Below are 23,507 nucleotides of genomic sequence, written 5' to 3'. Positions count from 1 at the left end.
TCAGCTGCCCTAAACTCTTCACTCTTAACCTTACCTTGTTAACAGGAAACAGAGGAGTTAGAGGATTAGACGGGTGACATGAAAGCAGATCCTGAGAAGTGATGAACAAGCCTGCACGCGAGCACATAGATATGATAGGCGGTAAATTAGGCAGAAGATATGGACCCAAACTTAGTGCTGACATATGTTCATAACACTGGAATAAGGATCAGTAATTACAGGATTGCATGGACAATTTTTATGGATGAACTGCACGGGGATCTGTATGAAGTCTACATGAAGTCATAATCTGAGCATTATTAGTAGTAGTAGTAGTAGTATTGTTATCTTCATCATTATTATTATTATTATTTTGAGTTTCTTTGGATATGAAACCAACAAAATAACATTGTGACTCCTACTATAAACTGTCAAATAGAAATGTGGCATATGCTTTAATTGTGGGTAAAAAGCTTTTCTTACCCACATGTTTGAAGAATTTCAAACATATTTAACCTGGACCACAAAAAAGACTTTTTCCTAATCTGTTCCGGGGTCTGGAATCTCTGATTTGCCATGTTTTCATCTTGACCAGGAGGTGGGCCAAGAGTTATGTTCACTTAAGTCCAGGACATGTGGAGAAGTAACACAATTGTCTAGAAAAGGAGACAGTGAGACACAATCACTAGCAAAAACAAAAGGTTTTGATTAATGATTAATCTTAAAATATGTGCCAGGCTACTACTACTAACTAGCACAAGAACAAACAGCAGAGGCTGGTCAACAAAGCAATTCACAGATTATTCTCAGAGAAAGCCTAAGTGGTCACAAACACACAGATCACATGAAGTCAAAAGGCACTTTGGCACTGGCAGTGTCTTCTGCATCAATTTGAGCTCCTCAGATTACATTGCCTCCACAGGAAAAAGTGTGGTTTCTAAGACAGGGCAGAGAGAGCACGAAACTAAGCTAAACTAAACTAAACTAAACTAAACTAAACTAAACTAAACTAAGCTAAACTAAACTAAACTAAACTAAGGTGACCAACCGTCCTCTTTTCCCTGGACTTTTCACGTTCTGTCAGGGGTGTCCGGGGGGATTTTCGAGATTGATGAAAATGGTTTTTCTATAGGCCTACAGAGGATCCATATGTGCGACGTCATCCCAGAACTGCTGCTTTGTGAGTGGTTGTTCAGCCTCACAGACGTGACAGAGCACGCCTGATGATGTTTAAAAGATGTGAAAGCGCAAATGCAGCTTTTCAGACGAACTGCAAAAGAAATTTCCCTCATACCGTCCCGGTACTGGTCATTTTTCTTATACAGATGAGGCCTTACTTCTGTACCATTATTTAATTCCAGAGGTTTTTCAGTTATCTTTTTGCACTTGTTGTCTTGTAAACCCTATATGACATTTTTTATTTCACCATTCATTAACCACATAGAGAAGGCATCGTTTGAGTATGTTAAAATTTTCTTTAAGCAAACAGCATTATTAACGTTCTTCATGACTGGGCCAAGTGTCCTCTTTTTTGGAAATCAAAATAGTCCCCCTGCACTTAACAGTGTTTCGAGGGAATGACACTCAGTGGCTTTCACAGATCTGCATTTAACTATATGTGTTAGAATTCAAAAATAATCTTTTCATCAGAGATAGCTGACAGAAGTTCCTGAGTGGGCATGTGCATCTTGTGCATCTTCTGCTGGCCTTTTATTTTATGATGTTACACTGGGTCTTTTTGAATAATTCTGGTTAAAAAAGAACCAGAATATATTGAAAGAGTTACACTAATGATTCCAAAACAAACGGCGTTCTCTGGGAAACCATGGTTTTACACACTGTTGACATTCTGTAACTTTTCATATCCTTTCCATGTGCTGTGACAGACATTTATCACTACACTGAGATCAGTCCCAGAAAGTTATGCAAAATGAAAGGCAATAAAAGATTGCATGGAAAACAGGGCTGTGAAGGAACGGAAAGCATAGATCAAACATACCTCAGTGGGTGCTTAGAGCAACCTGGGAGCTCATACATAGGTTACGCAGCTATTTTAACAGTTGTTCGGTTCAGTTTAAAGAGATGGGAATACTTGATGATATTAAGAACACAGTGTCGCAGGCTGTGTTCACTCCTTCCACTCTGATGTCCGGGCGAGGAGGGCTGCACATGGCTCAGATATTACTGTGTCTGGTTACATTTGTCATAAGTGCCTTCAGAGGAGGGAGCAGCCATACCTACTGGAACTACGCCATGTTTGCCTGGTCTTTCTGTCCCATCATGACCCTCATCATCACCATCATTGAGATGTTCATGCTTGACCCACTGCTCAAACTTTGCCTGGACTGGAGAGATTTCACCACAGGGATGGCCATGTCCTCAGCGCTTATGACTGTCAGCGTTGCTATTTTCTATGCCAATTTCTACATCTGCCGGACATGCCTGCACGGGTGGATTGTGAGCATATTTGCTTTCTTGTCTGGCATCGTCTACATACTCGAAGTGGTGAAGGACAAGATCTTCGATAAGAGTACGGGGAGCTACCTGTCCGCCCTACCTGGATTCATGAAAGTTATGGAGGCTTTCGTGAGCTGCATGATTTTTGTGTCCCTGACCGGTTACAGAGACTCCTTCCCTCTGATCTTGTGTGTTATAGCATACGCCATTCCATTTCCCATTATCCCTATAATCATTGCCACTAACATCCTCAAGAAACTCAAGAATTGCTTGCCTTTTAATCTGGACAGGTTTGTCTTCATATTCCTGGTCATCTCCGTTGTGCTCTATGTATTTACTGCTATCATGTGGCCCATTTTTATGTTCAGACACAACCCTCGCCCCAGTGACTGTCCACCCAGCTATTGCATATGGGCCATTCAGTTCATGGTTGCCTTTTTCACCTATGTCAACCTCATTCTATTCGTACTGGACCTCATTTTCACTCTGCTTGGTATCTGTGGCTTTAAACGCCCATAAACTGGTGCCTTTCTTTGTCAATCAAAATTCTTTTAAGTTGTACTTCAGGTTAACAAACACCAAAAAAAGGGTTAAAATCTCGTTTTTGAGTTTCTATAATGCTTTCTGAAACTGGTATATTGAGGTCCATGTAAATAGACTAAAGCATATGGCTATAACACACTTGTGTTTAATCTGCATCAGCACTTCAGGATATCATTGTTGGGTAGCTTGACAGATAGCTCTACAAAGTTTAATACCATGAATGTGGATTATAATTTCTGTTTTTATAGTTTCTGTATTTTTACCATTATAAAATTGAGTATTTGAATATTGCTTTGTTATGTTTTGTCAAACTGAAATGCACAATGAGTATTTGAAGTGAGGCATGAGTCAGTTTTGTGTGTCCTCCCTCTGCCTCACTGTCTGATTGTAAGTTTTATCTCCCCCACAATAACATTTGTGTTATCTCACAGCTCCTTACTACCACGCTCTTATTAACAGAACACTTTTACAGCAGTCCTTGTCATTTTCCACCTGCAACTACTTATGTTGAAATCCACTTATCTGATTCAATATTATATAGTATTCATAATCATGTCAAGCTCTGACCTGCTATTTATCATATATTCCTGACTGTGCGCACTATTGTGATCATTCCTGGTTGGTGACAATCACCTATTTAAAATCTTTGTACGTATGAATACAGTTTAGGGGGGTTTATGCTTCGTTCTTGCTACAAATGTGCTGCACGTTTCATTTCCTCTGCCTAGAGAAAACTGATTGAGTGATTTTTGTTTTAAGATGTTGCAAAAATAATAAATTTAGTGCCTGAAAAACTTTTGACATATTGTCCTTTTTAAATAAAAAGCACAAGGTGACAATGTTAATGAAAAGTTACTTTTATCACATCATGGTTATTGTAACAGCAGATGAAAAAAGAGGCCATAACCAAAAGGTTAAAACCACAGAAGAAAGCAAACTATTACTATAACATTGTACCCTCTAGTCAAATGTCATCACCGTGGCTGCTGAATGCCATCAAACTGAGATAGTGAGAATGCAAATGCAGCAGGGACATTGCACAGTAAGTAGCCATCAGGCAGAACCTGCTCAGCAAATGTACACATTAAGTAGTATTTTTTTTAAACTACTTTAAGAAAATAGTTAAAGTTCACATAAAAACAGAACTTTATAGTCCCAAAGCTGGAAGAGTCAGCACGCTGCTGTTATTCAGGCGTCCTCTGGTTCTTCAAACTCCACAGTCTCCAGCAGACCCTGAAAACAGAAGTAGTGGGAGTTGCAGTAGACCGGAGGTTTGTGGGCACATGAATCCACAACTTCTGGCTTTAGTGATGCAAAAGGGTTGGCTCCACTTCCTTTCATGTCCATTTCCAGCTCCAGCAGAATTTGCAAAGAGTAGGTCATCTCTGTCTCACTGCAGACGGAGAACAAGCAGACATGATCAGCAGACATTACACGCAGCAAAGCATGGCAAATGGGCACATTAGCTCTCAGTGATAAAAGACCAGAAGCAGCAGAAAGTTTAGGCTCGGCAGACTGCTGTGCACTTGTAAGATATAATGTATAATACAATAATGAAACTGACAAGCATGTCACCTGATTAGAATGTAAAACTGACTGTTACAGTATAGCTTATTAAACTGAAGATCCCACATGACGCCACTTAACGCAGGATCTTCTCATTTCCCCAGAATTAGTCGCTCAGGTTCTTACTCAAAACCCCTCACAGATCTCTTATTTATTCTGCCACGCCTGTGTAGCTGAGGTATTCTCACTGTCTGGCTGTATCAGCATCAGCGCTTGTAAATGCAAATGACCCGGTGCTCCTCACAGGCCGTGTGGGCTGTGCCTTTCCAGTGATGGACAAAGCACTCTTTTTTCCCCCCCATTGTCCCATATTATCAGCATCAGTGCGTTAAAGATCTGTTGGAATGAGTAGTTCTCCAAAGCTGCAGGTGCATATTCCCACTCACTGAGGTTATACAAGGCCAAGATTCCTCATTGGCTGAAAAAGCTGCTCCTTAATTCTTAATAATCCAAATACTGAAGATGTATTCTGGATTTAATTCTGAAGATGTAATGTTTGGCATTACTCTTGAACTTGCTGGGTTTTACTGCAGCAGTTTCAGCTGCTGACTGTGATGGTGAGTAATTTTATCCCTAAATACACACCGCTAGGAATATTCTTACTCCCAGTTATCCTACACACTGTAGCTTTAAGTAGCATTAGCATGCCATAACAATACTATCAAAAGTCCTCATCATGTAGAACAGCCAAGGTTTTCTTAGTTAATGTTGTACTATATTTGATTATTATTGATGAACTAACATGTAAACAGAACATTAATGTAGTAGTTGAGAGAAGCTGAGCTCATTTTAACTATTCTAGACAGCAGTAACTTCATATCTGAAGTAAAATAATGCGGTGTGGATCGCAATGTTTCCTTTAGCAATAAAATATTAAACAGAAATGTAACCAAAAAAAGTTAAAGAACCTGAAAACTAAATATAAATGTAATAAGGTCAAAATGTCACTCACGTGAGAGCAGTGAAGAGAGAAGGAATTTCATAATCTCTGAGAAGCAGGAGAGTTGGAAGCCAACCCTCGTCCAGACCTTGGCTGGCATCAAATCCTTAATAAAAATAAATAAATACATTTAAAATAGGAAGGAAAGAAAACCAAATAATGAATAAGATCTCTTAACTTTTTATTGTTCAGTAAGAAACATACACACTATTATGTGTTTATATAAGGGAGAAAAAAAATTTCTCACCAGGATGAAATCCAACCACCAGATCTGGCTTGGCTGCCTCCTCTTTCTCCACCAGCTCCTCCCAGAACTGATGGTAGAGGCCCTTGTAGGCGCTGATGTAGACTCTCTGTTTGGGTCCAAAAGCTCTGAGGGGAGGCCTCACAATGGGGCCGTCCACCACCTCAGGCCCCACCATGACTATTTCGATCCCCTGGTGTCCGGGGAACATGTTGTTCAGCTCATCGTAGTCGGTCAGTCTGGCTGACAGAGTCTCAGTGTGGCCTGCTCCCACCAGGTGAATGGTGAGAGGTTTGGATAAAGGGTTTAGACCAAACAGCCTCATCCCCCAGGCTATTGTCAGGGGCCTGGAGAAGAACTCGCTGCAAACCCTCCACAGCGACTGCTTCAGATCGTCATCATCTGGCCGAGGCCGACCAGCGTTGGTCCACAAGTCATTCATGTTTTTTCCATTTAAAACAGGATCGAGGCGTGCTGTGAGATCTCCCTGCATGGAGAGCCAGTCATCGAAACCTTTTACCTCGGACTGGGACTTGGACCATTTTTCTGTAGGAAACGGGAGGTCTCCTGAAGACAAATAAAACTGGCAGTTTGAGCAAGGTTAAAACGATTTGTTAATTTTTTGTTTTAAATTCACATTATTACTTTAGCATAATATTGTAAAATAAAAAATATCATAGCAGTTTACACATTCACACAAAACCCTCAGTTTCCCTCTGGGGTTGGGTCAGACACGACATGTAGTCGAAGAAAATCTGCTAAATCAGACATTTGAAGCAACCCACTATGTCGGATACTTTATTCCATTTTTGGAATAATTGGAAGAATCTGCAATTTACCTTTAAACACAAGCCACTCCACAACTCTGTCGATAGCAGCCAGTCGCAGCTGTGAGCAGGACTTCTTGTGCTTGGGCCAGTCTTCCTTCTGACACTCTTTACAGCAGTAGTAAGTATTCAGACACCTGGAGAGGAAAAAAAGATCTGGTCTGTACTGGCAGTACAAACTCACTGGATAAAATCTGAATACGCTGCTTTTTTACTCTCTCTCATTACCTGGAGCAACGCTTTAGCTTCTGTGGGTTGGAAAGTTCATTCGGTCGCTTTTCACAATAAGCACAGATTTTGAAAGATTCCTCCATCTTCTCAAACATCTCTTTTTGGGACTGGAAAGTCATGCTTTTACCCTTGGTCTGCTGAACAGCCCTGGAAAGGAAGATTCAAATTCTTAAAGATCAATGGGATACAACTGATCAGAGGCTGAAGATGACAATTATCATGCCATGTGTTCATCATACTCTTATATTCATGCTGTAACCTTCAGTTCTTTTCTCAGTGCTGGGTGGGAAGAGCGTTTTTTGCTTTAAGCTTCATGTTTACAACTTGGAACAAGTGGAAAAACCATACACTGTATATAAGGTATGTTTTATATACAGTGAACCCATAAAGAAAGTCTTGAAACAGGCTTCCACTACCTCCGTGTTTCAAGACTGAAAATGGCAATTCAAACTTCACGCTGTCGGTGAAGGCCCCGCTCCTCCCGCATGTGCTTTCACTCATCGGCCACTTTCACAGTGCTCTGTGAAAATAAATGTACATTTAATAAAACTGGACTCCACACATTCCACTTACCTCTCGGTTTCCGTCATCTTGAACCGAGCAAATGAGTGTGACACAGACGCTTTTCAGCTGCTTCCTCTGCTGCTGCTCCTCTGCTTTTATGATATGTGAGCGGTCTGTTGGGGGGCTGCAGTGCCAGATATAGCACCTGTGCTCTGCCTTCTAGAAACGTCTGACAACTCCAGACCATTCCTGACTTCACAAGAGCCAGACTCACATGAGGAGGTAAAATGCATGAATGAATGAGTAGATGTACGAGTAGGTTTTATGACGTAACAACCCCCTAAAAATTTAATTTATCATTGCATTTATGGTGTTACAGTTGTTTAATTATCGATTGCAATAACTTGTGGGTTTGATATATTATCACCCCAAATTACTTTATTACTATTTTTATAACTGATTTATTGCCCATGGTTTCAATAGTAAACCTGGCCCAGAGTATGTACTTCTTACACATAGCCTAATAGAAGATTTTTGCCAAAACTTGAATACATTTTTCCCCTGAAAATAAAATGATATAAAGAGATTAAAGCCAATCAGGCAGAAGGCTATAAAGAAACACTGTTTCCACTAGTCCAAAACATGCCTTGGGCCTCTTAATGACTTGTCTTCCTATAGCTTTGTGTTACAACTTCTATCCACTAGAGGTCCGTGTCGCCCCACCAGGCGTGCTCTCTAGAAACGGCGTCAAATAGATTTATTGGTATTCATCAGTGAAAGCAACATTTTGACCCAAAAAAAAGGGCGATTCCAAATTAATAAAGACTTTTATCATTTAGATTTTATGCTTGAATTGTTTTTAATGCATGTTCACAAGTCACTTTGTTAGGTACACCTGCGATCGACTTTAATTCTTCATTCCAGAGTCAACAAGGTAGATTTTGGTCCATATTAACATAGTAACAGATCCGTTGCTGCAGATTTGATGGTTTCACATCCATGATGAGAATCTCCTATACATCCACATCCTGACAGTGCTCGACTGGATTGCGAGCTGGTGGCTGTGGAGGCCATTTGAATAAAGAGAACTAATTGTCATGTTCAAGAAACCGGTTTCAGATGTTTTGAGTTTTGTTATCGTGCTGGAAGCAATCATTAGAAGATGAGTACACTGTGGTCATAAAGAAGTGGACACGGTCAGTAGTAATTGCTCAGGTAGGCTGCGGCATTTGAGACTCATCTGACCAGGAAATGCTTTTGCAATCATCTGTTGTCTAATTTCAGTGAGCGTGTGTGAAGTGTAGTCTCAGTTTTCTGTTCCTGGCTGACAGGAGTGATGCCAGATGTGCTCTTCTGTTCCCCACGCACTTCATTTTGTTCAGAGAGCCGATGCTCACTGGATATTTTCTCTTTTTAAAAAAATCTTCTGTGACAGTTAGAGATGGTTGTGTGGGGAAATGACACCAGATCAACATTTTGAATGAGGATGAAACAATACATTTTTCTTTACGGTGGATCTATGTGCCATTTGCTACTGAGGGCAGAATTCAGCTTTTTGTCCATGCTTTATAACATAATAGTGTTCATTTTAAAAAGCATTGTTCAGTTTTGTGTCCAATGGTTTCAGACTGGCTATAAATTGTTTTATGATTATTTGAAAAACGGGGCTCGTGATGTTTTTTAAGAGAGGCAGATGGGCTAGGAGAGAGTGAAGGTTAATGTATGGTAATTGTTGTTTATTCCACAGTAAATAAAACGTACCTGTCAAATAAAACTCACTTGCCAATACAGACCTCCGTTTAGCACATATGAAAATATCCTTTAATACCCTAGTTTTAAAAAAATATACATTACAATACAGCAATACTGGGCCTGTAATCAAAACAGTAATGGTGTGTTTATTATATTTTACCACGCTTAAGTGATTACCACCACTAAAAATGCTATTAGACATGATGATAAACCTTAATAAAAGACAACACACAATAAACAGAGGCATTGATAAAGAAATGTTACTTTAATGTGCATCAGTAGAGCTCTCTGCTGTCAGCACAACTCTTTTTCAAGAACTAAAGACTCAAATTTGAGCAACAAAGCAGAGAGAAATCCACGCGATAAAGTAGGAAAAACTCACGAATCTCAAAGGAACCTCAGCTTCTTTGATAATGCTGTCATTTATATAGGCGTTATTTGAGATTGTGTGTTAAATTCATGTGCAGCCAGTGTGATGTTTGGGAATTTGCTCATGCCGCAGAACAAATCACAGGAAGTCGTTAAGTGATGATGAAGCTAATTTTGGTCACATAATGTAGGTACAACAGTGACTCTTCATATCCAACAGTCGTCATGTCACCCTGCATAATGAAGCGAGTAGAAACCTCTGGGATCCTCATTAGGTAAACATATCAGAATTAAAGGATAGTTTTTAGCACACTCTGGAAGGAGTGAAGATTATTTTTCCTTCACTCCCAATGCCAGAGGTATGATTCAGTGTCCAGCAGAGTTATGACCATCTCTGACAGGTTGCAGAAAGTCCCCCAAGGACTTTAGGAAACCTGCAAATCTGTCAGGTCCAAAAAGAAGGCTTTGAGTTACCTTCATAGGTTTCACTGTGGACTCTAAGCATCTGCACCTCGGCCCTCAAGGTCTTCTTGTGGAAGCAGTCCCTGGAAACTGACGTAATGAGAGTTGCAGTAGACGGGGGGTTTGTTAGGACAAGCTTGGACCTGCTCTGGTTTCTGTGAGGTGAATGGATTGGGCCCACTGTCCCTGATGTGCATCTCCAGCTCCAGCAGAATCTCCAGTGAGTACTTGAGCTCCATCTCACTGTGGAGACAAAAGAGGTGTGAAAATACTCAAATTTAGGTTGAAGTTTAGTTTTATTGTGCGTGTGAATCGTGAGTGCTTAAGAAACACAAACGGCTACAAGAAAACAGACGTTTTGGCAAAACGGCATCAACAAAGGGTGAAAGACTGGAGTATCAGAACTGTGCAATTTCATCCCGTTATACTCTACAAGGGGGGATTCTGTTTAGAGCTCCTGCTGTAAAAGAAACAAATCTTTTCTTCTACTTGGCCTTTGTAAAGAAACAAAAAAACTAAATTGGAAACAGGTATAGAGGAATAATGTTTAAGAGATAACTATCCGAAGGTAATGAAGACAGCTAGGTAAGTAGTAGAGCAGAAAACTGGGCTAAAGTGTCAGGCCCTAAAAATGCATATCTGCAGCAGATGAACAGAATCCGATAGCTATGGCCTTAAGAAATAGGAAAAAATCCAGCAAAGACCTGACACATGACCTGAACGAGGCATCTGGACCATCAGTGGATCATCTACTGTTCACAAAAGCCTCATCAGAAATAATCTCAGTGGAAGGGTGGCTGTCAGGGAGCCGTTCTTAAGGTTTCTTGACATATTAAACATAAGAGGAGGCAACAGATCCTAAATGTAATGATGAATTCAGGCTGTGTTGAAGAATAAAGGTGGTCACACCAAATATTGACATTTGAGTTCCTTAGAATTATACAAACTCTGCTTTTGCCTTCTGTAGTGTAATTCCATGTGTGTTTGCACATCTCAATAAAATGTGGAACCTATTTCTAATTTTTCCATCAAAACATGAAGAAATGAAAAGTTTTGCATAGCACTGTATGTTCATCAACAATCTCCGACAGTTCTGACTTTCTTTTTTTCTGGAGTTAGCAGATGGTATACAAAACGAGTTAATGAAGTCCCTCAAGCGCAAAGAATTTCAAATATTCAAGAGAGTGAGAGGTTTTATTAAGCCTGCTACATAAAATGCAATCCAAGCAATTAGAGCCACAGAAGCATGACTTACCTGAACATGGTGAAGAAGGAAGGGATATTATAGTCTCTGAGCAGCAGCAGAGTGGGCAGCCAACCCTCTATCAGACCCTGGTTAGCGTGGAACCCTGAGTTAAAAACAAACACGTGAACCTGTATGCTGTACGTTCACAAACATGCTAATTATTAGAAATATTAAATAATTAGTATCACATTTGCTTATGGCCTGTTACCCACTACACTGTTAAAACAAGAGTGCACTTCTATCTTCCTTTCATCTTTTCCCATCCTCCAATATAATCCTGGTAAAGTAAATATGTGCGTCTTATTCCTGCTAGATGCTCCACTCTTTAAAAAAAATGAGGCATCTGGAAGCTAAAAGATTAAAACAACAAACTGACAGAGAAAACAGTCAGTCTCAGTCTCCTTTTAGTCAATGAGGTAAAGATGGAACAGAGTACACTTGATTAGGCTCCAGCAAACCATGTGTTTCTCTTGTTAGCTTGAGTACAATCCCTTCTGGGCATACCTAATCTCATTAATAAACCAAGGAATCTCTGGCTGTCGTGTTCCTCCGCAGCAGTTTATTGACAGGTGTGTATTGCAGTGTCAGTGTCAGGATTGAGATCTGAAGTAAACAGCATTATATAATCCAGCTTCACTGATGCCGACACACCTGTGGTGTCGATGTGAAGACGGCAGCTTTGCCACAAGCAAGCGGACCTCGTTTGTGAGCTTTAGCTGGACATTGGGAAGCTTGTTAAATCTTTCTTTTCAGCATCACACCAGCTGAAAATGTGTGATACTCTCCAGTTAGTCACACAGACAGTCACAGCAGTCCGGCTACATTTAGGACGGGCTGCTTGCATAATCCTCGGGTATATTAACTGACAGATGTCACTTTCCCCTGACTCGGGTTTATATCAGAAGTCAGATTTTTGAGCGGCGGGGGGTGGTGCGGGGTGGCGATGGGGTATTATGGTGAAAAGTTTGCCCTTCAACCAGATTAGTGAGGTTCCAGCCTGCCATGGCAGCAAATACTGTAAATCCATCCAGCTTAAGTGTCCCCGAGTGAGACAAAACCGAGCAAACAAGAGAATTTTCCTGTGCTTGCATTATTATTATTTTACCACAGAGAAGGACGTGGTTATATCTTACTCAGCATTAACGGGAAAGTGGACATGTGAGAAACATGTTTGCAGATACCGGGGGGTGTATACAAGAAATGTGACAGCGTGGCACAGAGATGGCGTCATGTTATCAAGCGCCTCATCTTTCCCGGGAACTCAAACTGGAGGAGGAGGGCGATTTCAATTTCATTAATGCACTCCATGATATGAACACCCCAGCGGTTACTTATCGTGACGAGGAAGCTGTTAACACGGAGTAAGCGTTTAGAGGTTTAAACCATACCCCAGGAGACAAAGCGACAAAGACAGGCTACAGCCTGACTGGTAACGACTGCCATAATTGCCTGGCAGCAGTAAATTCGGGCCATATGGTAATTATTAATGATAATAGACTTTTGTTTTTGTTTTTTTAAACAGGCAACAAGAAAGTGTTATATAGCTGTGAAAATCCAGTTTATATCACGGACAACAAAAAGAAGTCTGGATGGGTTTTTTTGCATTTATGAGGCGCCTGTTTTGGGGGCGTTGTATCCCTGTATGGTTAATGTTACATATCCCACATCAATCTCCTTTCTGAAAGCTGACATTACCTCCTCCCTCTTATTCTCAAAGGTCAATATCTCCATAGTTTATTTTGTAAATGTGTTTTTCTAGTAGCTTTCCCTTTCCCCCGGTTCTCATTCTCTTGTGACTTCAGCACACACACGCACCTTTTTTACTCCTTTCGTCACGCTGCCTGCGCGCCTATCACCTAAACAGTGTCATAATGCAGTGCTCTGCCAGCTTCGCAGTATGAATTGCAGCCAGGCTCTCAGGCAGTTTACTCTCAGGATGACTGATTCCTGTATATTTAGCTCCACTGGAGCCTGTAGCGATAACCGAGCCAGGGTTACAGGTGCATTTTGGGTTGGGGCTTTACTGCTGATTTGCAGGTTAAAAGGTCAAAGAACAGACTCGGTGCAAAAGCTTAAAAGGGCGTTGGGTTATAGTACGGCTTTAATGAGGTGGTTGTCAGTGAAAGTGTATAAACGGGGAAGTAGGTGTCAAGACTTTCAGTTACCCTTTGTGTTCTACTCCAAAAGCTTTAAATGTAGCTGTCGCCCGACGGCTTCAAATCAATGACTTTGCACACGAGAGGGCAGGCAGTGATAGACTGAGACACTTCTTCAAAAGGAGAGCTTACTAACATTATGCTGACTCCAGCTATCTCAAGCCAAACTCTTTTACAGCTGCTCCCCTTAATCACCCAAATCCCCAATAAAGGCCTGGCACTAATGAATGGGCCAGATCCAGTGAGCTACAGGTTTCCTGCTTTCTCTGTTCTCTGAAGGAAGTAGCTGCCAGACACATGTAGAGGAAGACAAGCCATCGCTTCAGTCCAAAATAGCTGCAGCAGTCATTAAGGTCTTAATCTAAATTCATTTTCAATTCAGGCCACTGTTAAAATTCTCTCAAAATTGCACTCTTCGTTGATGTCTTGTGGGATTATTAGAATACATACCAGGATGAAATCCAACCACCAGGTCCGGCTTGGCTGCTTCCTGTTTATCCACCATATCCTCCCAGAACTGATGGTAAAGAGCCTTGTAGGCGCTGATGTAGACTCTGTGCTTGGGGCCAAATGCCCTGAGAGGAGGTCTCATGATGGGGCCGTCCACCACCTCAGGCCCCACCATGACTATTTCGATCCCCTGGTGTCCGGGGAACATGTGGTTCAGCTCATCAAAGTCGGTCAGTCTGGCTCCCATGGTTTCATTGTGAGATGTCCCCACTAGGTGAACAGTGACTGGTTTGTCATATGGGTCCAGTTTAAAGTGCTGCACGGCCAAGCCCACCGTGAGAACTCGAGAGAGGAACTCGCTCTGAATTCGCCATAAGGATTGTCGCAGGTCAGCATCATCCGGTCGAGGTCTGGAGGCGTTTTTCCAAAGGGCCGCCATGTTGGCACCGGACAAGACCGTGTTCAGGCATGGTGTAAGATCCCCCTGCTTGGAAAGCCAGTCGTCCCAGTTCTTCACCTCACCAGCTGACTTGGTCCACTTCTCAGTAGGGATGGGGAGGTCTCCTGTAACAGTGGTACAATACTATGATTGAGCTACAAAGTTTGTAGGTCCACAGAGGCTTTTAAAGTCAGATAGCAAAACACTGGTCAACTATGACAGAAATTTAGGAGAGAAAAATTTCACTTCTCTGTCTCACTCGTTGTCTTTCAGGCGTTTCCTTTGTGTAATTTCTCTTGATTTTCATCTCAGATTGCTAGAAACCTCATGACTCTATGGTGTGGAGTTGCCCAGGTAGGCAACAAACCACATAATTGTTTATTACACTGTCCTTTACAATCTACAATTTACTTTATTTCATAACACGTCACTGTAATAAGTAAAATAACCAGTAGAAGAGGATCTGACCTTTGACCTGGGAGTGGAACAGTCCTTTCAGGAACTAATTCTGCATGCAACTCAATGTTAGCTACTGCTAAAACTAATATCATATGTATGCATGTTCAAAATTGAAATAACTATAACAAGACAATGTGTGTATATGCATGAATATGTGACCAAGTATAGTTGTTTGTTTAAAGACAGATTTGGATTTCATGTATTTACTAAAACAGCTTTTTTTGGTTCGTTGCCTCAGGGCATCATTATGCCGTTAGACCATTTTTCTTACGGGGATAACAGGAAAACAGCGCTTCCAAACTCAGGTCCTTGGGGCTGCTTGTTGTGATTATTCGACTCAAGTGTGTTGGAGTAGTGACTCCGATCAGAGAGTGTTATTATTTTTAGGAGCGCTGAGTGGCAGGATATAAAAGCAAACAAATCTACTTCATAAATATACAGAAAACTGCACATTGCTGTCCCGAGGCAATGAGCCCATTTTTTGGTGAGGGAGGGGTACAAATGTGTTGATATGTATGATACAGCTTTCAAAAAGCAGGCTGAAATATAATTTTTTCTCAAGAAAAGGGAAATTTAAGCCATGGAGATGTGAAATCATTTCAGCAGCACCACCTTGTAATTTCTCACCTGTGAACATTAGCCACTCCACTAGTCTGTCAATTGCCACCAGCCACAATATCTTGCAAACCTTTTTATGCTGAGCCCAGTCCTTTCTTTGACAGTCCTTAGTGCAGTAGTACACATTCAAACACCTGGTGGAAAACCGAAGAACAATGGTAACATAGTGAAAAACTGGTGTGGGGAAGAAGAAGACGGTAAGCAAAAGCATTACTTTATTTGTGAAACTGTAATTCTCCATACTTCTACTGTTCTCCACCTTCAGCAGTTTGTTTTGGAACATTCAGGTGCATGTTTAACACAATGCTGCAATTTTTTCAGTGGTGGTTGTCCGACCATTCTCACCCCAAGGTCAGACCATGAAATGTCAATGCTATTTGCAGTTAGCTACCTCTCAGACTCTACAGGTCTCATTTTGCAGCTTAAATATTGATGACAGTAGCATTATAAAAACAGAGTGCCATAATTCCTCCACAACAATGCGAGAGGTTGATAAAGTCACACAGAAAGCGATCACTTCAAGTTATTGCTGCTAGCAGTGGTTCTTTAAGCTAGCCAAAACAATGATGTGGTGTTCTTAGACTTTCGCAGGACTGCATACTTGGCTGTATATGGATTTCCTAATTTAAGCTCAAAAAGTCCAATCTATTGCCAAGAAAAGCCACACTCAGAAGGTGAGCATGGAAATATAGTAGGGTAAGCAGGTAAGCGCACAGTATTTTTATACCTTTCCCTCCCTTCTCACCTACTGAGACAATCCTGCACATTTTGTTTGTCTCTAGTTTCTGAAAATCCAGCTTTTATTTAATGTCTGTGAAGATAGTGGCAAAGGTTGTCATCTTGTGTCTCCCACAGGTGACTATATCACCATCTCATGCTGCCTACGGTACTCCCAGGGTGGGAAAATGTAAGGCACCACAAGTCCTGCAGAAACACACACTTTATTTTACATTTAGCATGTTGGGATCTGGTCACCCTACTGGTTCTAATCTTTTATTACGCTAAACTACCTAAGCTTTTAGGTATTTCATGCTAAGTATTAGCTAAAGAGTAAAACTTTTTATGAGTACTCCATGCAGTGTAATGTATATCAAGAGAGCTTCTTAATTACTAGGCCACCAGTTAGAATGTTTTGCTTGTGCCAAGTCACAAATAGCTTCTTACATACAGAACCAATATGTTGACCTTCCTGTGCAGTGAGAAACTAATGAGACTGAAGATGAATTCTGACTTGCTTTTGGCAGCTGCTGGGAGGAAAAATAAATAAATAAATAAAACAGGGGCATACTAGGTAAAAGCAGGCATTTATGACCTCTCAGTAAGGATGCAGGCCTTTGTGTTGTCACACAGCATGCACGATGATGAGGCAATGTGTTGGCGTAGTGGTCTGACAGCCAGCAGCAGCTGCTGCATTGGGAGACTATATTACTTTACCTTGCAGCCATTTGCAGCCTTAGAGGCACCCCACATTTACATAAAATCATTTATCAGCCACCGTGTTCCAGCACGGTGCACTTTGCTAATACTAATGCTAGTACTAATTCTCCAAAAGAGGCTTATAAGTAGAAGAAGTGACTCAAAACACGGGTGAGAAAAACAAGGTGCCCTTGAAAGTTAAAGTGTGAACCATTTCCCAAGAGATTAATAAACAGAGGAAAGCGAAAAAGAATGAGGATTAGGACGGCATTAGAAAGTCAGCACTACTGATTTAACGCTGGTGGTAATTCTAATGTCAAAGGTCTCGAGGGTATAACTTGTCAGCATTTCCGTTTTTTGTGCGCCTAAATGCCTCCTGCTACTGGTAAGAGGTTAGAGGCAGAGGCAGCTGAGAATTTCAAGGGAACACGCCTGAACGACAGCATGAATGAGTCGGCATGAATCAGAGATGGGAAAGGATGCAAAAAAGAAGCAGGGAGCCGGAGGGCCAAAGAAAAACGAGGCACAAAACAATTAGGAGCTCACGAAAATGCACTGCAGTGTTTTCTGCTGCTTTTTCCTCAATATTCTCCTTGAGCACTCTCTCTGATGGTGTGACATATGAACTGCATTAAGCTGCTCTTAATAAGCTGCAGAGTTGCAGAGAGATGAATCACAGTCAGGGGACTTAGCTATATTTGCCATTGGCCATTATCCACCTCTGTAGTGCTGTCCACACTTGGGTGGCTTATCATTCCGTTGCTGATACAGCGGCAGCTGGTAATGCCTCACACATGACAGCTATTGGACAGCAACATCAAAACAAGATCCTGGCTGTGTGGTGACAGAAATGTCCAGAGAACAGTGGAGATTTAATTTCCAGAAAATATTCAGACTGTAAACAACGATTGTTGTTAATCGGCGTTAATGACAGAATACTGTAAATCAAACGCAACAGGGTGCAGTTTGCACTCACTTCACGCAGCGCTTCAGGGTCTGTCCCTCGGCGAGATGTTCGGGGAGTTCGTTACAGCCGGCGCAGAACTTGAAAGTTTCCTCCATCCTCTGGAACATCTCTTTGTAGTTGCGGAATGAGATTCCTCTAGCCTTCCCTTCGAGTACAGCCCTGATTAGAGTCAGACACTAAATCATTTGCCAAGCAAGACACATGCTCAAGAATCTGAGGTGTTAAAGTGACATAAAGGGCAACTTTTGAGCACGTAGGACATGTGAAATTTGTGCAAATTTCTAAAGCGTAACCAATCAAACCAGTCTGGGTGTTACGAACGTTGGAAAAAAAGAAGAAAAAATGAAAATTGGAAACCTGTATTCTCCGTAGTCCTTCAGGTTGAGCTTGTTGAGAATCACCTTTGAGAGTCCAGGTACGTTGGAGTCCAGAGAGTGAAAGGCAGACTGGTCAGAAAAGACGCTGTCAGTCCCCGGAGTGTAGGACTGTGGCAGTGCAGGGATCTGGGATGCCATTATTATGGCCTACACTTTCTACTGGAGAAGAACGAAGCATTAAATAACTATATAAACATATGCACTGCATGGTTTATTAACACCAGGTCTTCAGTTTGAACATGCTGGTTTATATTTGTGTGTTGTTATCTGCTTAGTAACAGACACAGAGCAGAGCCAGTGGTCAGACTGACAAATGAGAAGAAGCAGGGCTGTAAATGGGGACTTTGGTGCAGGGACACATACCGTTCCATGCCACTCAAGTATTATTTTTTTACTACCCAACCCAACCACCACACTAGCACTGCACTGACTGTTTTATGATGACTGGGTTAGCAGGTGTACTGGACTATTTGAGACCCAGATTTTCACCAAGCCACAGTGAAAGTGGCCTTACATTAATCAGCCTCATACACATTCCTTCCTTTCACTTATGTGAAATGCTGTGAAGGAAACACACAAACCTTGTCCTCAGTTACACTCGCTGACCTGAAAGCCCCGATGAGAACTCTCATGACAAGAAGCTCACACAAATCTGAGACAAGCCAAGGCTCTATTTAGGCATGCTCTTCGAGGTGAGTCATTGTACCTCTGCCCTTCATGGAAATCCTCACATCCCGTGCCCTCCGCGGGTTGAATATCAAATGATTTATTAGCTGGACAGGATGGGCGAGAAATGTGATCATCTGGTGGTGGCACTCCTACATCTCTAGCTCACATACCTCCTTCCGTCCTTCTTTAGAATTTACTGGAGGCAAGTGTTGAATTTGTGCTTAAAATAATGATAATGTATGGCTGTAATTTCCCCACTCGTGTTTTTTTTTTTGCGATCAAATATATCTACCTGTCTGGAAGCAGCTGAAAACGTTTCCCTCGCACTAAACCTCAAGCAGTTTGCAGCAATACACAATATTCTGTTGAGAACAGCACAATAAATTCCCCCTCACACAGAGACCCTAGTCTTTACTCACAGCAGTCCTCTTTCCCGGAAAAGTTTCCTTCCACTCTGAGGGGATACTGCATCTTTTCAATTTCATATCATGTACTGGGGTGATTTAACCTTAATCATGTGTGCAGACTAAACTCAGAGGCTTATATCTAATTGGTTATTTCATATCTGCACAGCAGCAGGGAAGCTAGGGCTTAGAAGTGAACAGGTTCCCATGAGAAGGGCAAGTTTTCACTTTTCTCTCCTCATTGGTCTGACCACTGTTTGCATTTTAGCGTACACAGACCTTTCACTAGTCTGAGCATTACTGCTAACGATGAAGATGCCCTGGCTATGTCAGAAGATATGATCGTGGCCGTACCTTTGTTCGTTTCCAAATTAGAAGAGGCTTCCTCCTAGATGATTCTAGAAAGGGGCTGACAGCTCCTTATGCTGGATGTCACAACCTCGGAGAGCCTTTCTGGTGTGTCTGCTGGGTTTTGCAAAAGTGAGCCAAAGTGGGAGGGTTGGGGACTCCTGTCATATGAGGTTAAATGAAGAGGATGTGGGGGGGACTGGATGATTTGGGCAGGGAGGGGTTGCCTTGGAGGTGGGTGCAGGAGCCAAAAAGTGAGGAGTGGAGTGGGGAGCAGGTCATTTTTAGAAAAAGGAGGGAGAGAAGGGAGGGGTGGGTGAAGATTCAAATCAGCTAAATTAGGATGGGGTGAGAGAGGAGGAAGGCTGTATGTTAAAGTAGTTTATGTACCAAAGAGATGTTCTAAAAAAAATTATGCTCTCAGCAGGGGAGAGGGGGCTCAGAGATGAAAACGATGCACATTACAGGCCAGAAACTGATAAACACACCAGAAAACAGATCTGTAAAGCTCAGTGAAAAGTGAAGAAACCAATGTATATGCTAAAAAAACAAAACAAAACAAAACAAAAAAAACCCACGTTTGATATGGAAATACACTGCTCTTTCAATTAGTCAGTGCTTTTTCCCCTGCAGCTTGAAAGCTTTGACTTCATCTTTTTATTTTATTTTTTTCCTGAACAGGAAAAAAAATTAAATATGCGCATGCATCAGGTTATTTCTATGAGTTCCAAAAACTAAAAATAAATAAATAAATCTGTATACATAAAGGAAATACTACTTCGTAATAATCACCAAAGCCTTTTCATTTTTAAAAAAATTTTTTTATTTGGTCCATTGGAACCTGAGATTGAAAATTAAACATACATATTTTTATACACATATACCACGTCCCCGCTCCCAAAAAAAGAGGATCAATAAAATATATTTATATGTCTATATATATATATTTATATATATATATATATCACATTCTTTAGAGTTCATTATTTTCAGCATTAGGTTACTTTTTTGTATCTACTATCATATTTTAATTTCTTTTTTCAAATGGTCATTTTTTGCTTTTAAATCTTTAGTCTGACTTAAGTTTTCAGTTTTCTGTCTAAATTGTACAATTTACAATGAGGGTCAAAAAAAGAAAAAGGAGGAAAGGAAAAAAAGGGGGGGTTGGATGGGTCGGTCAGTGACCACCTCTTCTCTGGTTGTTTTCTATTCAGCAGCAGGGGGCGCTCCTAAAGCACAGAAGAGCTACGGACAGGACCAAACAGAAGACCAGCAAACAAAACTTAAAACTCCTGTAAAAAGTAAAAGTGATCCAGCAGAGACGCTTGATTTTGAGGTGCCTTCGCAGTCGTTTCAGTGCAGGTTCACGTCAATCCATCTGAGCTCAGAGTGAAGCTGTAAAAGCCTCATTACATTCCTTTATCTGTCATTCATCAGCTTCAGAAAAACAAGGCTGCAAATCACTTGTATGAATAAATTAAGACACAGGGACTGAAGCAGCTACGTGGCTGCGACCGCACATTCTCACACATGCACACAGGGCCAGACGGGGACGCACATCTGAAAGTGGTCATTACACATTGATGTTTCTTTGGAAAGCATATTTACAGTTACTTGAGCTCTGGGTTTCGTTAAAAACAAACGTTGCACTGCAAGCATCGGGACACAGTGCAGCCATTTAGCATCAATGATTTTTAAAGTAAAAGGAGAAAAATGAGATGATATGAAGTGAAAATTACCCATGATAAAATTGTAATTTCTTTACATTTAAAATGATTTAGATACAAAAAACAACAACAAAAAAATAAATAAATCAAATTTTCCCCCTTTTAATCATTAACTGTATGAATGCTGCTGGATTTTTGCTTATTAGGTTTCAAGTTTTTCTCCATTTCACCACAAAATTAACAGTAAGACATCGTTTTTAAAATAAAAAGTCTCCCACTCAATCCTGTCTCTATAGTACCATGTTAATTGTTCCCCTCTGTCTGATGAGACATCTATGTTGCCATGGTGAGGGCATGATGAATGAGGAGTAATGGCTTTGACACTGGGAAAAAAAACAAAAAACCGTGACCCTATATATAAGGACCTACGTAAAACAGCTATCCCTTGAACGAGCACACTCAGAGAGAACTATTTTCTGTGTCACAACCCATCTCGGGGGTCTCTTTCCTGTCTCGCTGTGTGTGCACCGAGTCTGACAAAATGATCATTTGTTATTTCACGAGGACTCTGTGTTGTTGCTAACAAGCTGTCAGTGTATTCTTGTGGGAGGATTGCCCAGACGCTCGCGCTGCACCCAAGCAAACAAAAGTGGTCCCTGCCCTCCCAAAGTAAACTCGGCAGCTCCTCTTAAGAGCTCCCCCATGGCAAACTGGCTGTTCAAACAGCCAATAGCGACTCCAGTACTCCCTAAGCACGTTATAGTATAAACTGACATGCTGGCAAACTGTGCAAGCGTGGGAAACAGACACTAAACTCACCTTCTGTACCAAACAAGATCAGATGCAATTTGCTGGGTGTTATAAACCTCAAGTGTAAGACTCATGTAATATGCAGGAGGGCGATGACTGGGAGGAGGTGCCATACACATAAATTTTAATTCATGGGGAAAGATATAAACTGTCTTCTGAAGTGGACGAGAAGCCCTCCAGCGATGAGACCCTAAACTGAGGCCAGGTGATTCCATCACGGCTCAGTATTTCACAAGATAAAAACCTTACAGTCTCTACAAACATGACCCCACTAACATCACAAACAGTGGAGACAACAGTGAAAAGATGCTATTGCAGCTTCTTGGGCACCATCCACCTGCCAATCCAGCTTACTGTACAAATCACAGGTTTGGTCCTGAGCTAGAGATTGTGCCACGGAGAGGGAACAGTACCGTATGAATGATGGCTTTGTCTACAACCTCAAAAAAACCCTAACACAAATATGGACAAGAGGCAATGAGGGTTGTGTATAAAACAAGTTAAACTCACACTGAGATGTTTTCCAAAAATGTAAAAATACAGGACATGTATGTTTCATGGGTAAAATCACTGGGGTTTGGCTCATAAAGTACCGCACTGAGGATAGGGGCGATAAACCCCCCCCCAGAAGTCTGCCCACTTTGTTAGCAGTCTTGGTGGATGACACGGGGGGAGGGGGAAGTGTCTGATCTGGTGGTTGGCTCATGGTCCGTGGGCCGGGTCAATGGCTCAGTAGTTTCAGCACCTCACCCCGGCTTTTTTTTTTTTTTTTGAAGCTCATTGAAAGCAGGGTCATCTCCAAGCATACCAAACTGAGGCCTGACATCTGTTTCACATACAGCAGGTGCTGCCAGCTATACAAAATGTCCAGAATGTTAAGTAGTCAGAACTGGATCCTCTCAGGTGCCGGGGTGAAATATTGTGGGTTTTTTTGTTTGTTTGGTTTTTTTAGTACTCCCCTGTCGCTCATTTTATCCTCAAATGGCACATCCAGTTGGCAAGGGACAGACAGAGCATGTGCAGTCCGGACAAAATCTCGAGCATCCATGGAGCGTTAGGAAGAGAGCAACTAAACGTTTCCCTCTCCCGTCATGCTTCACATTCAGATGCACCACCAAAGAGATGCAAAAAAACGCATCTTTCTCTGCATTTTAGGGATCCACACACTGTGCCTAACCTTGTCTGATTTTTCCAGTGGTCTGACAGTTTATTGGACTAGAGCAAGTGAGTCTGGGATAAAGTGGGCGGTGGTCATAGAGGCCGGGGTCGGTGCAGGCCGTCAATGTCCGGGGTGAGCTGGGGGCTGTGTGTGGCCTTGGTGGGGGTCCAGTCTCCCAGGGAGGCCTGGGCTGCCTTGCGGTGAGCCAGGCGGTGGGTGATGGAGAAGCCGGCATTTCCCTCCAGCTGAGAAAGCACCACCAGCACCTGCCTGCAGGGAGAGAGAGAGAGCCTTCGAGCTATTGTTGTTGACATTTAAATGCAGGTAGAGTGAATACAAACACAGTGGTCTTCAATCGTGCCTTGTGTATGAAACAAAAGTAAGAGACTGAAAACAACCACAGGGGGGAATTGGTTCAACTCTCCAGCATCATTTCTCCTTCGTCATT

At 41.7% G+C, this 23,507-nt stretch overlaps 4 protein-coding genes across 8 annotated transcripts in view; 1 reads left to right on the top strand and 3 right to left on the bottom strand.

Annotated features, from left to right (window-relative positions):
• The first annotated feature begins 2,061 nt into the window (after positions 1-2,061).
• Positions 2,062-2,955, top strand: LOC102307042 (myeloid-associated differentiation marker-like protein 2). Its single transcript, XM_005935510.2, has one exon. The coding sequence runs from the start codon at positions 2,062-2,064 to the stop codon at positions 2,953-2,955; it is 894 nt and encodes a 297-aa protein (XP_005935572.1).
• An 860-nt stretch (positions 2,956-3,815) lies between these two features.
• Positions 3,816-7,484, bottom strand: LOC102307348 (putative protein MSS51 homolog, mitochondrial). The gene is made up of 6 exons (XM_005935511.2): positions 7,361-7,484; positions 6,785-6,934; positions 6,569-6,693; positions 5,733-6,296; positions 5,498-5,591; positions 3,816-4,372 (listed from the first exon to the last, which is right to left on the bottom strand). Exons 1-6 carry the CDS (start codon positions 7,375-7,377, stop codon positions 4,168-4,170), a joined length of 1,155 nt encoding a protein of 384 aa, XP_005935573.1. The 5' UTR covers positions 7,378-7,484; the 3' UTR covers positions 3,816-4,167.
• A 174-nt stretch (positions 7,485-7,658) lies between these two features.
• LOC102307888 (putative protein MSS51 homolog, mitochondrial) lies at positions 7,659-20,129 on the bottom strand. 2 transcript variants are annotated; one of them, XM_014337877.2, is made up of 7 exons: positions 19,430-20,129; positions 17,983-18,161; positions 17,635-17,784; positions 15,252-15,376; positions 13,727-14,290; positions 11,130-11,223; positions 7,659-10,117 (listed from the first exon to the last, which is right to left on the bottom strand). In XM_014337877.2, exons 2-7 carry the CDS (start codon positions 18,138-18,140, stop codon positions 9,910-9,912), a joined length of 1,299 nt encoding a protein of 432 aa, XP_014193363.1. In that variant the 5' UTR covers positions 18,141-18,161; positions 19,430-20,129; the 3' UTR covers positions 7,659-9,909. The 2 variants fall into 2 exon arrangements, with proteins under 2 accessions (XP_014193363.1, XP_005935575.1); XM_005935513.3 differs by having other exon boundaries at positions 17,983-18,158.
• Positions 20,130-20,222: 93 nt separating this feature from the next.
• capn15 (calpain 15) overlaps positions 20,223-23,507 on the bottom strand; it is a 45,051-nt gene continuing 41,766 nt past the window's right edge. For all 4 annotated transcript variants that reach the window (XM_042226018.1, XM_042226020.1, XM_005935516.3 and 1 more), the window contains one exon: positions 20,223-23,329. In XM_042226018.1, coding sequence (XP_042081952.1) covers positions 23,152-23,329 — 178 coding nt within the window. In that variant the 3' untranslated portion in view covers positions 20,223-23,151. The remainder of the gene's footprint in view (positions 23,330-23,507) is intronic.

The sequence above is a fragment of the Haplochromis burtoni genome, unplaced genomic scaffold (genome assembly GCF_018398535.1).
Source record: "Haplochromis burtoni strain Fernald_Lab_line unplaced genomic scaffold, NCSU_Asbu1 Contig_192, whole genome shotgun sequence".
Classification (NCBI taxonomy): Eukaryota; Metazoa; Chordata; class Actinopteri; order Cichliformes; family Cichlidae; genus Haplochromis; species Haplochromis burtoni.
This window is presented reverse-complemented; position numbering and strand designations above follow the sequence as displayed.

What these genes read in the sequence shown, in the direction of transcription:
- LOC102307888 (XM_014337877.2), bottom strand. Translation starts at nt 18,140, where the DNA reads ATGGCATCCCAGATCCCTGCACTGCCACAGTCCTACACTCCGGGGACT. An exon ending in GGAGTGGCTAATGTTCACAG is followed by an intron (nt 14,291 to 15,251) that starts GTGAGAAATTAC and finishes CCACTGTTACAG; the next exon opens with GAGACCTCCCCATCCCTACT. An exon ending in GGTGGTTGGATTTCATCCTG is followed by an intron (nt 11,224 to 13,726) that starts GTATGTATTCTA and finishes TTTTTAACTCAG; the next exon opens with GGTTCCACGCTAACCAGGGT.
- LOC102307042 (XM_005935510.2), top strand. Translation starts at nt 2,062, where the DNA reads ATGGGAATACTTGATGATATTAAGAACACAGTGTCGCAGGCTGTGTTC.
- LOC102307348 (XM_005935511.2), bottom strand. An exon ending in GGAGTGGCTTGTGTTTAAAG is followed by an intron (nt 6,297 to 6,568) that starts GTAAATTGCAGA and finishes ATTTGTCTTCAG; the next exon opens with GAGACCTCCCGTTTCCTACA. An exon ending in TCTCTCTTCACTGCTCTCAC is followed by an intron (nt 4,373 to 5,497) that starts GTGAGTGACATT and finishes CTCCGTCTGCAG; the next exon opens with TGAGACAGAGATGACCTACT.